Source organism: Vombatus ursinus, unplaced genomic scaffold (genome assembly GCF_900497805.2).
Source record: "Vombatus ursinus unplaced genomic scaffold, bare-nosed wombat genome assembly UNPS02000577.1, whole genome shotgun sequence".
Lineage (NCBI taxonomy): Eukaryota > Metazoa > Chordata > Mammalia > Diprotodontia > Vombatidae > Vombatus > Vombatus ursinus.
The window spans coordinates 4463384-4478737 of record NW_020940355.1 but is presented as its reverse complement, the minus strand read 5'-3'; the positions used below and the strand labels follow the sequence as shown (position 1 = coordinate 4478737).

Genomic DNA, 15354 nt, shown 5'->3' with positions numbered 1-15354 from the left:
ATGAAGGACAAAGCAGCTACGTGGTGAAGTGGATAGAGCACCAGGCCTGGAAGACGTGATTTCAGATTAGGCCTCAGACACTTACTAGCTATGTGACTCTGGGCAAATCATTTAACCCAGTTTCCCTCAGTTTCCTCATCTGTAAGATGAACTGCAAAAGGAAATGGCAAACCACACCAGTATCTTTGCCAAGAAAACCCAAAATGGGGTCACGAATAATCAGACACAAGTGAACTTCTTGTCTCCACTATCCCACTATAACCACTATCCCAAGCTCATTTAATTGCCAAATGAAGGAGAGAGACAAGTAGAGCCAGAATGGTATAGCAGAAAGAACACTGGATTTAGAGTGGAAGAAAATGAATTCAGATCTCAGCTGTGTATGCCCTCGGGAAACTCACTTCACTGCTATAGATCTATTTCTTTGTTGGTAAAACTGGAGGACAGGACTTTCAGGAAATTATGATGCTAAGTAAATCACTGTTGGCCCTGGTGATCCGCCTTTGCAAGAGGAGCGATTAGAGTTGTAGCCTGATGGATGGCTGGGGTAGGATTTGGATACTCATAACAGGAATCTGTAGTGGGATTTGGAGGGGTGGGGTGAGGTAGGTAAAATACATTATTTGACTTGATCCTCACAACGATTTTGAGCGGATAGTTGGAGAAAAACAGGAGGCTGGGATGGATGCACCTAATGAGCGTTGCACACCTTAAAGCATTATATAAATGTTATTATTACTATCATTTCAGGAAGGAGGAACAAATGATTTAAGATGAAGAGTTGAGACAAATGATTTGCCCACGCGCGGAATGAATCAGGGCTCCACTGCCTGATTCACGCGTAGACCTTCAAACAAAACTCGCCCACTGTTAAGCCTGATCTATTCTGCCAGCAATTCTGTTCCTCCCTGGTAGAACGCAGAACTCCCCAAGTATTCAAACACCACCCTGGGTATCCAAAGCCGCGCGTGCGCAGCAGCAGGCATGGCCAAGAAGACGACATCTCTTTTCCGCGCTTCGCAGACCAATCGCTGAAAGGGCTTGCGCTTTGTCATGTGACGGAAATTGACTCCTCCGAGCCACCGTCCTGGTGCGTGCGTGGAAAAACGAGGTGGCTACGTAAGTGTCATGGCGAGCTCCATCTGAAGTCTCCCGCTGCCGCCGGATCCTGGACCTAGGGCATCTGTCTTCCTCCCCTCTCTGTTCACGTTGTAAGTCGTGTAGCTAGCACCTGGGGAGGGGAGGGCTGGGGCGAGGGAATATGGAAACTGAATTTCCAAGAGGCGGGAGCCGCCTTCCCCCCGACACAGAGGCCGGGCCTCCCCTCGGCCAGGGCCGCAGCGCACGTTTCCTTCTGTTCGGCTCCCTTTTCCCCGCGCGAGGCAGGGCTCGGGGTCGGCTTGGGGGCGTGGGAAAAGGGTTGTGAGCCCCGGGCCTGCAACGTGTGGTTCCTTGGAGACGCCTCCCGGTGCCCCAGATTGTTGGGGCAGGAAGTCTTCTGTTAGTTTTCTCGCGCGCGCGTGCGTGCGTGCGTGCGTGTGTGTGTGTGTGTGTGTGTTGCAATGGAGGTGTGTATGAATGCTAATGCTGGTTTGCAGTCATGGATAGGGCGAATGCCTAGCACTTTTGGGGATAAGTAGGAACCAAAATTAAAACAAAAAAAAGACATATAACTAAGAAGCAGCAGCTCTCTGTGACAAAAAGAGGGTTGGCAGCCCCAAAAGTAGGGAACCTTATTCATTGCCTCTGCAGAACAAGGCCATTTTTCTGCTAATTGTTGTAATTTTTTTATATTGTTAATTTCACAGAAATTAAGTGATTTTGATTTTCTTATTTATATTCCTTCTTCAACCTAGCGATCAAGAGGACGTGATAAATTGCAGAAATTCAAGGTAATTTTTTTGGTTGTTAGAGATTCCATGTTAGAGTTTAACCATCTTCAGGAGGCCCCACCTCTCACTCCCACCCCTTCCCCCCCTTCTAAGGGGAGCAAGGAGCATTTTGGTTTAATGAAGTTTAGGGCTTGTAATGAGAAGACTTGCGTCTAGTCCTGGCATTAATCTTTTTTGCATTTTGTAATAATAGCTAATAGCTAATAATAACTAGCATTATATAGTGTTAAAGTTTTGCAAAGTACTTGTCTTCCAAGGAGAGCAAGCAGCATTCTGGTTTGATGAAGTTCTGGGTTTGAAGTCAGAAGACTTGTGTCTAGACCTCAAGCTCCTTTGTATTGTTTTGTAATAATAGCTAGCATTTGTATAGTGCTTTAAGGTTTGCTGTGTGCTTTACCTTTGTTAACTCATTCAGTATGTAGTCTTCCCTGATAACAGTGTCTGCTTCTTGAGGTCAGGCACTGTTTAATTTTTGTTCTTGTATTTCCAGCACCCATTAGTCTGTCACTTAGCAGGAACTTATTTTGCAGATTGATAGTGAAAATTTATTAAGTGCCAGGCACTGTGCAAAATGTATGTAAACTGTGCTAAACACACACACACACACACACACACACACTCTCACACACTCGAGTTCATGGATAGTATAAATGCAAGACACTAAAATTAAAGAAGGCTGGGAAAGATTTCTTGCATAAGTGAGGTTTTAGCAGACATTTGAAGGAAACAGGTAAGCCTGGAGGCAGAGTTGAAGAGGGAGAGCAAAGCAGGCATGGGGGGCAGGCAGGACTTTAAATGCCACAGCATTTTATATTTGTTCCTGGAGGTGATAGGGAGCCCATGCCTTTCATTTTATAGATGGGAAACCTGAGGCCCAGAAAGATGGATGACTTGTAGGTAGAAAATGTGATAAATGACAGACTCAGGATTTGAGCACCATAACCCTTCAAAGCTGTTGCTCTTACCACTGCATTATGCTGCCTAAAATGATCATCTATACCAAGAGAAAATTACCCTCCATGGATTGTGATTTGAATGTGCCTTTTTTGCCTAGTGCACACCCATCATTCTTTTTATTTTCCCACTTTCCTTTTTCCTGTGGCTCTTATAAACCTCCAGCTTTTAAGTGAAGCTTTTCAGTAAAAGGTTGTTTGAAAGACAGAAGATTATAGAGTCATAGATTTACAGATGAAAGGAACTTTGGAGGTAGGCTTCTCCATTCCTTCCATACTTCATAGATGAGAGAACTGAGGCCCAAAGAGGTTATATAACTTGCCCAAACTTCCACAGTTTGAGCCCCATTCTATAGCTCCATATCTGGCACTCTTTGTATGCAGATGGGTGTGTAAATAAAGTGGATGAGATTTTTGAAGTCCTCCATGAAAGGCTGTGTCTGTGCTTGTAGCCACCCTCTCCTGTCTTGTGGCCTTGCCCCTACAACTATTGCCATCCTGTGGGGTTTGGAGTATCTTTCACCAACACTGGGATTATGGTTGAAGAACAGATGCCCTTTTAACCTAATAAAATCTAAGTTCAAAGAATGGAATCCTTGGTTTTCCTTTGAGACATTATATGTTCTTATGATATACATTGTCATTACTATGCAGTTCATCTTTGAGTCTTCATTTAATTTCATTCTAACTTCAGAATTCTGACTTAATTCCCAAAGTCTAGTTATAATGATAACAGTAATAACAATAATGATAATAGCTAACAATTACATGGTGCTTACTGTGTGCTGAGCCCTGTTTTCAATGCTTTACAAAAATTATTTGCTCCTCACAACAGCACTGGGAAGTAGGTGCTGTAATCCTCATTTTACGGGTAAGGATACTAAAGCAAACAGTGGTTAAGTGACTTGCCCAGGGCCACACAGATAGTGTCTGAGGCTAGACTTGAGCTCAGGTCTTCATGACTCCCAGCCTTGTACTCTATCCACTATACTAGAACTATACATAGTTCTAGATCTTCAACTGCCAACTGAAATCTGTACTTTGATTTTCTGTTGTATCCTAAAATTCAGTATATTGTAATCTGAATCTTCTCTCCAAACTGACCACCTCTCATTTCTTAAGCATTTTGTTTGGTTAGGTTGCCTTTCTTTTTCTAGTCATTATATTCATTCAGTCACAAAGTCTTGTTGACGCTTGTCTTTCAAATGTTTCCCTTCCATTCTCTTGGCAGTACCTTGAGCCAGACCTTTAACGCATTGTTAGATGTTTGTGAGTTGATGAATCCTTCCACTATATTCTGTGTTCTCTATCTGTCTGTGTCTATCTGTTCTCTGCTTCCCCGCCTCCCCCATTCATCCTTCAAGTTGCCTCCATACTAATCTTTCATATGTACTGGTCTGTGTTGTTCCTCTGATTAGAGACCTTCAGCGGTTCTTTGTGTATGGAAGAAGGTTCATATTATTTTGTCTGACATTTAGGGCCTTCTGAAACCTGACACCACCCTATCTCTCCACCCTTATCTCATTCTACTACTCTTCACATGAACTATTCAGTAGGCAAAGTGGATTATATTCTGTGGACCTAAACATGTATGGATCATCATTATCATAGATATACAGCTGGAAGGGAACTTGATGGATCTAATTGAAATCCGTTCACTTTATGGACTAGGAAATGGAGACCCAAGGAAGTTGTAATGTATTTTCCTAAAGCAACCTCTCTTTTCTGCCTCTCCTGCCCCTCCTTCACCTGTGGAATTTCTAGTCATCCTTTGAAATCCAGCTCTAATTCTTTCTCCTCACTAAAGCCTTCTCTGCTTTTTCCAGTTGGTGGTAACTGGATTTGGAGCCAGAGGATGTTGTTTCAGGTCCTTGCTCTGCCACTTATTGCCTTGAGCAAATCACTTGGATAGAATGGTCGGAAAATATAACGAACTTCAATACTGCCATAACCTGTGACCAGAGGTGCGGTCCACACGCTTACCTTCAGTTAGAAACTTGTGTGTACATTTTTGCAGTATTTGGTTTGTCTTCCGTAAAATGGTTGGACTAGATCAACCCTATCAAATTCAAATAGAAAGGATTTACAGCCTTCACGTTGACTTCAGAAACCACAAATTAGTATTATTTGCATTGTATTGTATTTTGTTAAACGTTTCCCATTTACATTTTAATCTGAGCAGATTTGACCCCTCTGGACAAAATGGCTTTAAAGGTCTTTCCAGCTCTAACTCCCATGACTTGTAAGGTTCCTTTCAGTTAAGATGAGGGACCAGTAAAGAAAGAAGTGGCGATCAGAGCTGTAGAAGGTGAACCAGTGCATTGTAATGGAAGGAGTCACTTTGATATCAAAGATGATTAAAGGTGGTCAAAAAAGAAGTTGTGGGGTGGGGGGTGGAGTGGAGGTGAGTAACAGGGTCACATGAATATCAGCTGGCATCATGCTCTGTTAGTACTCATCTCTTCCCTGGATTAAATGTAAATTTAGAGGGAAAGAAATCTTTGAAGGGCAAAATTTTGACATGCTACATTTTGGGCATGTTTACTTTTAGATTGTAGTAGAATAGATATATAAAGTTCATGGGGAGTGTAAATCAGTAGTTTTAGGCAATGATTATAAATATTAAATCCAGATGGGAAGCAAATGTAGAAGAATTATTGTAAAGAAAATACTAATAATAAGCCCAGGATAGAGGTGGGAATCACTTAGAAGATAGAGATATCCAGAAATTGAGAATTAGGAAGAATCAACAAATCTGTGTGAATATAAATGGGGGGAGCAAAAGGTTTCTACAGCCAGGCCCAAAGAATTGTCAGATGGAGACTATCATCAAATGTAATTTTAGTATTGATTTATTAAATGTGTAAGGAATGCATTCTGATGGGCTCTTAATTGCAAAAACTAATGGCCTTTTTTTCAGTCCTCATCCTTGTGTACCCCTGCAGCTTTTGGCACTGTCCATCACTCTGTTCTCCTTGATAGTCTTTTTTTCTCTAGGTTTTCATGACACTTTGTCCTGTTTCTCCTACTCATCTGACAGCTCCTTCTCAGTGTCCTTTGTTGGATATTCTGCTAGGTCATGCCTGCTAACCATGGATGGGTAATCTCATCATCTCCCATGGAGTAAATAGCTTTTCTGACTTATTCAGGTCTAAACTTTGTATTAATCTCTAGAATTGCATCTCCAACTACCTATTAGACATCCCAAAATGGATGTCCCATAGAATCTTAAGTTCAACATGTCAAAAACCACTCCTTGTCATTTCCTCAAATCCTTCCTTCTTCCTAACTTCCTTAGTACTGTTGAGTGTGCCTCCTCACTCTCTCCCCGCCCCCTCTCTCAGCCCCATTCAATCAGTTGCCAAGGTCTCTCAATTTTACCTTTGGAATATTTCTGATATATGCCCCCTTTTCTTTGACACTGCTACTACTGTGGTTTGGATCCTCAAAGTGATTTTCCTAAAGCACAAGTCTGACACTCCCCTTCCGCCCATTTAATAAATTCCAGTGACAACCTGACACTTCCAGGATCAAATATAAAATCCTCTTTGGTGTTCAAAACTCTTCTTAACCTGATTTCCCCAACTTTTTCAGTCTTACACCTTACAGCTTCCCACATACTTGGAAATCCATAGTGAAACTGACCTTCTTGCTGTTCCTCCATCAATGAATAAACATTTATGAAGTACCTACTATGTGTTAGGCACCGTGCTAAGCTCGGGGGATGTAGAGAGGCAAAAAATAGTCCCTGCTCTTAAGAAGCTTACAATCTAATAATTGTTCCTTGAACAAGATACTCCATCTCTTGGCTCTGGGTATTTTCCCTGGCTGCCCCTCCACTAGGAATGTTCTTCCTCCTCATTTCAGCCTCCTGGTTTCTCTGGCCTCCTTCAAATCCCAGCTAAAATCCCACCTTCTGCCAGAAGCCTTTCCAAATCCCTGTTAATGCTTGTGCCATCCCTTTGTCATCTATCTCCATTTATTTTGTATGTATCTTATTTGTACACAGTTGTTTGCATGTTGTCTCCCCATTAGGCTGTGAGTTCCTTGAGAGCAAGGACTGTCTGTCATTTTTTGTATCTCCAGCTTTTAGCACAATGCCTGGCACACAGTAGATGTTTGTTGCTTTTTAACCGACTGACTCATAATCAAATTATGTTATGCTAAGAATGGGAACTGGACCTGTGATTTAATGGCAGTATAGAGAGCTCCCCATTGAGGAAATGCCATTTAATAATATAGCAACTTAGAATCTTGCCTGAAGTTACCTAGAGCTTTGGTGTCAAATTCAAATAGAAAAGAGGGCCACTAAATCTTACATAAGGCTCCCTGTGGGCCATTATGTTGACTAAGTCTTAAAGTGTAATATTATATATGTGTTAAGATATTTTTATTTATTTGGTTAAATTTTCCTAATTGCATTTTAATGTGGTTCAGGCCACACTCAGGAGTATTGTGGCCTACATGTTTGATATCTCTGGCCAGGAGCACTAAGAGATTATTTAACTTTTCTGGGATTATACAGGTAGTTTGCAGTATAATGAAAGGAAATTTAGATATATCTGTGAATTATAATTATATGCTCTTTTTTATTATGGGGAAAAATGCTGCATCTGATTTATATTTCTTTTTTTTTTTAATCTTATGGGGAAGATGCCTGCTGCATCTTGTGATTCACCACTTGAAGACATAGAAGATATTATGTCAAGAGAAGATTCAAAGCCTCATGATAGATATTTTTCAAGAAAAAGCATTGTTCCAAAGGTGCGAAAACGTAATACCCAAAAATGTTTGCAAGAGGAAGATGATCCACCAAATGATAGGTTAGTGTTCTAAAAATTATTCGGTTCTTTATGAAAAATGAAAAATATAACTAATGTGTATTAATAATGTGACCATTTCTGTTTTGAATTTAAGCTATATGGGGACTGGGAAAATGAAGGTTACTTTTTAATGACAGTATCAAGTAATTGATGCATTTCAAAGTTTTTTTAAGAAAATTCCACTGAGGAGTAGAAGAAATAGTAAATATGTGATGTTTCCATGTTATAATTTCTTACTAGAATTGTTTAGGTTAATTTATTTGTCTTGTGGGATTTCCTTTTTTCCAGGCAGTAATTACACCTAAGTCAAACAAATTTTATTTTAAAATTTCTCCATTTTGGTGTTAATTTGTATTTTTTATATTCACATGAATTTTAATGATTGCAAAATTACTCACATCATCTTGAAAAGCAGTGTTTAAGATCTAAGTTTAGACTAGTGCCATCTAAATTTGGGAGTAAATGTTCTGCATGAAAATTTCATTTTTAGAATCCTTTGTTTACATAAGGAAAAGGTTTGTTAATGTGAAACCTTAATTATATTGGTATGAGTTTTCTTTTTTAGCTTCACCATTTATGTAGTGTTTGTTATTAGTAAATCATAATATAGTTGGTTGTTGATATCACAGAAATAATTTGCTACAAAATATACCAGATGCACTTATTTGATTTTCTTTTTTAGTGTGTCAGCTAAAATAATTTTATGCTGTACCAGTATTTGTATGTGTCATTTCAGGACCTGGTCTTAATTGTAATACTTTGACAATGGTAATAAGATACATATTTTTTTAAACTAGAAGGGAAAAAGCAGAAGACATTATAAATGAGATTTTTTTTTAGAAGTATGTTAATCTATATTTGTAGAAGACTTCAAGCAAGAGTTAGTATTTATGGCTGTAATTGATGTGTGTGATTTGAATTGGTAGATAGTATGTGGAGTGAAATACATATAACTGGGCAGATGCAATTTTGGTTCATGTAGTGTGACTATTTGATTTTGGTTTGAAGTTATTTCACCTGACTATTTTACATTCTAATTACTCCGTAGTACTATTCCTGGTATTCAGAAAATTTGGATACGGACATGGGGTTGTTCTCACAATAATTCAGATGGAGAATATATGGCTGGTCAACTAGCTGCTTATGGATATAAAATTACAGGTAATACAGTCAGTATTGTTATGTTTTTTGAATGCTTATCATTGTTAGCTGTGTTCTAGACATAGGAGAAAAAGATATTATAGCTTAGTGATTTTTAATTGCGATAGAAAGAACACAATTACTTTTCTTCCTCATTCTGCAGTGTCTTGGTCAAATTCAGAATCTGCTGGCCTGAGGGTAAAAAAACAAAAACAAAACAGAACATGTTTTTGAAGCAACTTACTAGCTTTTCGCTGACTAAAAGTTTGCTCATATCTAGTTTAGTATCAGGATTTGTGCTAACATCCCTGAGGTAGCAAAAAATATTTTAAATGCTTTTGACCAATAAGTTTAAAAAAACAAAAGCTCTCAGTATGGGCCTTAACTGTATTTGTGTTGTGCTTATTTGTCCCAGATATTTTCTAATTTGATTCGGCAAGCATAGACTCTAATTATCCAGACTTGTTTTTATAAATGTTCATATACAATCCAACTTGAATAGTCTAATTTCAGCTTTAGGAAAGGCCTTTTGAATTTTTTTCCTTAAGAGTTTAGAAATGTTAGACTACTCTTAAAACAATTAATATTTAATTTGTTTTCATTTATAATCTAATAATCAGCCCTATGTATTTTATGCTCTTAATTACGTTGTTTGATATAAAATGTCCATCTTCATGTGTTTGTTACACCTTATATAGTAAGTAGCAGTGATTTACAACAAAGTTTAATTCTTGATTGTGTGATTTCCATTCTTTTGAGAAAAGTGAAAAGGAGAAAATATTGTTGTTTGCATTTGACTGTCTACATTGTGGATTATCCATGGTCAGTTTTTAATCTCAGGCTAACTTCTCTCTTTCATTCATCCTTCTCCTGGGTCATTTTTCTTAGCTGCCCAGCTGGTATGTATACAGAGAATGCAAACTAAGACTAATATTAGGTTAAGTAAACATAATTGGGAAGTTAAATTAGCTGCATGGAAATCATAATATATTTTTAAATTAAATATGAATGATTTAGGCTTACCCATGCCACTGATTCCCTTTATTAGCATGGATAATTGGAACTTTATTTGTAATGCATACATTTTATAATGTGTTTTATTATAATTTTAATAATCAGTCATCCCATTTAAAAGTGTTTTTGATGTACTAGTCAAAAATGCAAATCGAATATACTTAATTTTTATCATATAAGATGCATAGCTGTACTATCTTGAAAACTACATAACAATTAAGCTACTGTATTCAGTAACATTGGAGAATCTTTACTACTTTTAAGTGAGGGTAGTGGTAAACTGGGAAGAATTAGGTGGATAAATTATTACATTGTTTGTGCAAACAGGTTAAACTTTCAGATCTAAGTAGTTAGGAAGATAGTTATCCCCTTAGCAGAGCCTTTAAGAGTTTCTTGAGATTAATTAATGCTGGTAGTGGCTCCTTAAATCCTCTTAGTTTACTTTCAGGAAACAGGGTACCTTCATTGAACTAGATTCAGTTTTCACTCCATGCAGTATTCCAGAAGATATGTCATTCTTAAAATTGGGGAGATGATGAATGTTTATACAGACATGTAAAATATGAGGTGAAACTATAAAGCAGAGTGACTTTAAAAAGAAAATCAAGCACCAGACTTTATATCTCTGAATGTCTCCTTCAAAGTAGTCACTTCAAAAAGCTATATATTTACACTCATCCTAATGTTTCTTCATTCCTTAAAATACATTCGAAACTTCTTTTGGAATGATAGCCTGGTTATAATCCTTTAATTTTCTTCAGTAGTAGTAAATATTTGTCCTTTAGAAGTACAGTTAATTTTTAAAAATAACTACAATTCATTTGAAACCAAGATTATTTTATTGTTAAGTTAGGTAACTGATTTTTAGTCAAAGATGAGCTGTGACTACAAAGCAATGAGACCACTTTTCTTCTTTGGCTTGTATTCTGACTCTGAAGGTAGTTCCGAAGAAGTTTTACAAATGTTTTGACCAGTGGCAGTGTCACTTTAATGAGTATATTATTTTCTAAAGTAACTAAAGAAGCACTTATTTGGATGTAGACTTCTTTATGTATTTATATGAAGTCTTATTTTACAGTTATACATCATAAGCATAACTATAGTATCACCTTTTTGGTTGAGGGGAAGACCTTTAGGTTGCATCAACTGGCCATCTAAGACTCTGGTTCTTAAAATACATAACACATCGTATATTTATGGAATGATAGCTTTGTGGTTAAATCTACACAAATTAGATAGTTAAAGAGAGTATATGCATTTACTGTGTGTGTATGCTATTAAAGAAACTCTAATTTGAGGTCATAACTCTTTTCTTGTTCTTCTTTGAGTGCTCCTTCTTGTTCTCTTTTAACGGTTCATTGTCTTTCTCTGAGACTGCCCTATGACCCCTTCTCTCAGTGATTTCATTCATTCCTTTTAGATTATTGTGTTGTCTTTGCAGACTTCCAGATTTATACCTCTAAGCTCCATTCTCTACCTGAGTTTATTTTATATCTCCTAATACCTGCTAAACATCTCTACTTTTATATCCCCAAATTCCTTCCCCATCCCATCCAAATAGCTCTGTCCCTTTTTCCAGCTGTTTTATTCCTGTTGAATACATTATCATCCTCCTTCAACTCTGGCTCAGAAACCTTGGAGTCATCTTTGACTATTCCTGCTCCCTCCTTCCATCCCCATTCATCACATTTTATGTCTTGTCAGTTTTATTTCCACGTTATCTTTTTATAACTTTTTCATTTACACTGCCACAACTCGAATTTAGACCTTCATCATCTGTGACATAGACTATTGAAACAGTCTTATTTTTTCCCCACTTAATAAAAGTATATATTTTGTTTTTTTGTCATATACATTTTTTACTGTATCTCTTTCCCACCTTTTTCCAGAAAGAGATATCCCTTATAACAAAGAATGAAATATTCTTCTAGTCCTGAGTTTTTCCCCCTTAAATCCATTCTTTATCACAGAATGTTAGTGTTGGTGGAGACTTTACTGACTTACCTAGTCCAATCTGTACTTCAGGAAGAATCCTTTCTGCAACATACCCAATAAGTGGTCATCCTGTATTTTATTCTGAAGACCTTCAATGAGGGGGAACTTGCTATTTCCTGAGGCAGCCCATTCCACTTTTGGGTAGCTTTTTGTGTCAAATCTAAATGTATATCCTTGTAATTTCCACCTGTTGCTACCACTTCTTTCCTTTAGGGCCAAAGAGTATAAATCTCAGCTCTCCTCTACATAACAGGTCTTCACAGACCTAAAGACAGTTATGATGTTCCTATGAGTCTCCAGTTATTTAGGCTAAACGTCCCCATTTTGAATCCTTACACATAGCTGCCAAATAATTTTCCTAAAGTATAGGTCTGACTGTTAACATTCTAACTCAGAAACCTTCACTGTCTTCTTATTGCCCAAAGAACCAAATGTAAACATTTTAACTTGGCATTTAAGATGTTTCACAGTCCAGCTCCAGTCTGCCCTTTCAGCCTTATTTCACAATGTTCCTCTTCATGTGTTGTACATTCTAGCCAAATGAGATTAATAGAAGTTTCTTGATCTTGAACTACCGTCTCTGATTTCTCTGCATTGGGGTAGGCTGTCCCTTCTGTTCATAATGTACTCATTACTCAACCCTGCCTGTTAAAACACCTCTTCCTTCAAGGTTCAGCTAGGGTACCTCTTCCATGGAGCATTCCCTAATTTTGCCTCCACAGAAAGTGTCCTCACTTGCCTCTATTTTTCTAGAGCACATGGGGGTCTTTTCATCGTCCTTATCACATTTTATTTAAGATTATATTTATTTGTGTAATTTTATGGTAGTTTTCAATGGGAAACCTAGTTTGCTATAACTCATACTTTTCTCACACACACACACACACACACACACACACACACGCGCGCCTTATAGCTTTGAATGCTTGTGCTAGTGCTGTATAGAGCTTAAGAGCTCAAAAACCTTGTTATTTGCCTGATGAATAATGAAAGACAATTATGATTAAGTGTTTGGAGTTAGATTGAGAGAAGTGTTTTAGTTGCATATGGCTGCAATATTTATGTTTGAGTCTTTGTTTAATTTTTTTATATGATTTCTCAAAATAAAAACCCATTTGTTTCTTCTTTCTTGATTTTATTTAAATAATGATGACCAAAATTTCATTTTTGTGTATATATGTCTTTGTAAGATAGTAAGGGTAATGTAAGAGCCAAATGTTCATATTAAATAAAATTAATAGGTACTATTAGTATAGTTTTAATTAATTTAACTTTATATTCTTTCACCATATTGGCATTCATTAAATTTTTTTTTCCAGACATTCTAGCTGATCATATCGTAATCAAAACCATTTTTTGTAGCTTATTGCTTCTTTGTCTTTACCTTTAGTACTAGGGTAGACATTTGTATATCATGCAGTAATTTCTGGAGTTACTGTTCTTATCTGACATTTTCAAAATCAGGCATAGAAATGTGTAGTGGCACATAACCTTCTTAGTCTATTAATTTGTCTGGGGTTTTAGTGGAGGCGAAAGAAGGGAGGAACACAATTTGCAAGTTTGTTAACCTACTTCATACTATATACTTTTTTCTGTCTCTGGCAATTTTGCCTTTTTCTACCCACCTTGTTATATGAATTCCACAGTTGTTCATAGATATAAGTAGACTGAATATTTTAATTAACACAGGTGTTCTCTCTCTCTGTCTCTTTCTGTCTCTCTCTTATGTGCTATATTTATTGTTTTATTGTGGTTGTGTGTATACATATTTATCAAATGGCTATACATAATAAAATGTTACTTTAGTTTAAGTGTTTTTAGTGGTACATTTTCCCATCTCAGATTTGTTTTCCTTGTACAGCTTACTCTATAGCTGAAGGAGCCATTTCTTATAATAGTTAACGAATGGTTCTTGACATATCAAAGTCCTTTACATATATTGTCTCATGAGCCTCACTCTAAAACTGTGAAGTAGTTAAAGACACTTTTATCCCCATATGAAAATGAGAAAACTGAAGCTCACCAAGGGTTCAGTTATCCCACATATCTAGTAAGTGTTATTGACAAGAATCAAACCCAGGTCCTTCCTGACTCTTAAGGTAGCGCTCTTTTCTACTCCACTAAGCTCTGCTGCGTTATAGTGAAGGTAAATACTGATCTGAGTTTTGAGGCTTGAACATTTGTCTAAAGGTATAATCAAATATTGACCATCTAGTGAAAAAGTGTCTTAAGGCCCAACCTGGACTTACTACAATTATAATGAATAATAATAATATCTTTTTAAAAATTTATTGCTTTAGGAGTTACAAAGCATTTTACTTAATTTATTTCACTTGATTACAAGCCTAAAAATAGAGCTGTATAAATACAAATAAATTTCATACATTAGAAGTAGTAACTGTCTAATGATTTGAATTATGCCTTCACTTGTGGACATTTAACATAAATACAAATGACGTGACTAGAAAGAAAGAGACATTTTTTGGATTATAATTAAATTATAGTTATACTTTGTGTATCCTGTCTACTGGAAAACTGATAGCTATTGACCCAAGATAGAAAATTAAAAATTTCCTTATCTTCCTGATAGCCCTTCTTACCCATTTCTTTCTACTCAAAGGTTTGTTGATGAAACAGTCTTCATCTATTTTGCCTGTGGGGTATATAAGTGAAGTATTATAACATTTCATCTAGGGATATATAGATGAAATATGACAATTTTCTGCTATTTTTTTGATTTTTATTTCATGTGGAAAGTTTGACAAGAAAGAATGATCCAAATTCATTTTTCAAATTTTATAGATGTATTAACCCCCCCCCCCCAAAAAAAAGAAACTCCATAATATACTCCAACAACCATTTCTCTTGGCAGAGAATTTATATTTCAAAGTAAGAATTTTGTTGCTAGGATTGTCTTCTCTGTGTGTGTGTGTGTGTGTGTGTGTGTGTACATATTTTATCTATCTATATAGATAGAGACAGAGACAGAGAGAGAATATGAATGAATGAGGTGTTTAAGATGAGAATTTTGAGCATATATTGGAATTTTAGATTATTGTATGCTACCGAAGAATATATATTCATACTCATATATAGTGTGGGGATTGGGGTGGAAACAATAAATACTTTCACTAGATGGTCTTTTTCACCAGACCTTGTGTTGCAGATGAATGAGGATGAATGAGATGGGAATCGTACTCTTGGAATACTGGAATGGCTAGCCTGAGCAAGGAAAACTCCCTTTGTGGTCTCTTAGAGGAATTGAGTAAAGAAGATCTGCTCTACATACCATCTTTCGCTGTTGTTGAGGAAAGTAGATTGGGAATGGTGAGAAGTAAAGTAAAATGCAGGTTGCTTATAAGTTACAGATGATGAGCAACAATTATAGGTATTAAATGTGCTTTAAAAATGGAGATTTCATAAAAATAAACCTTTGGTTTCTCAAATACAAATAAAAGGTTGCAGTCAAATTCATTATAAGAGTGTAATTAGCAGTTCATTGTCCAAATGCACAAATGACTCTATAGCAAGGAAGAT

The 15354-nt window shown here is 36.8% G+C and overlaps 1 protein-coding gene across 2 annotated transcripts in view; it reads left to right on the top strand.

Moving 5' to 3' along the window:
• The first annotated feature begins 1157 nt into the window (after positions 1-1157).
• The window catches only part of CDKAL1 (CDK5 regulatory subunit associated protein 1 like 1), a 668649-nt gene continuing 654452 nt past the window's right edge, over positions 1158-15354 (top strand). The window contains exons 1-4 of one of the 2 annotated variants that reach the window (XM_027874274.1): positions 1158-1211; positions 1857-1892; positions 7499-7668; positions 8717-8829. In XM_027874274.1, the coding sequence (XP_027730075.1) occupies positions 7499-7668; positions 8717-8829 (283 nt within the window). In that variant the 5' untranslated portion in view covers positions 1158-1211; positions 1857-1892. Of the gene's footprint in view, positions 1212-1856; positions 1893-4687; positions 4810-7498; positions 7669-8716; positions 8830-15354 lie in introns of those variants that run through there. The other variant, XM_027874355.1, reaches the window with a different exon arrangement.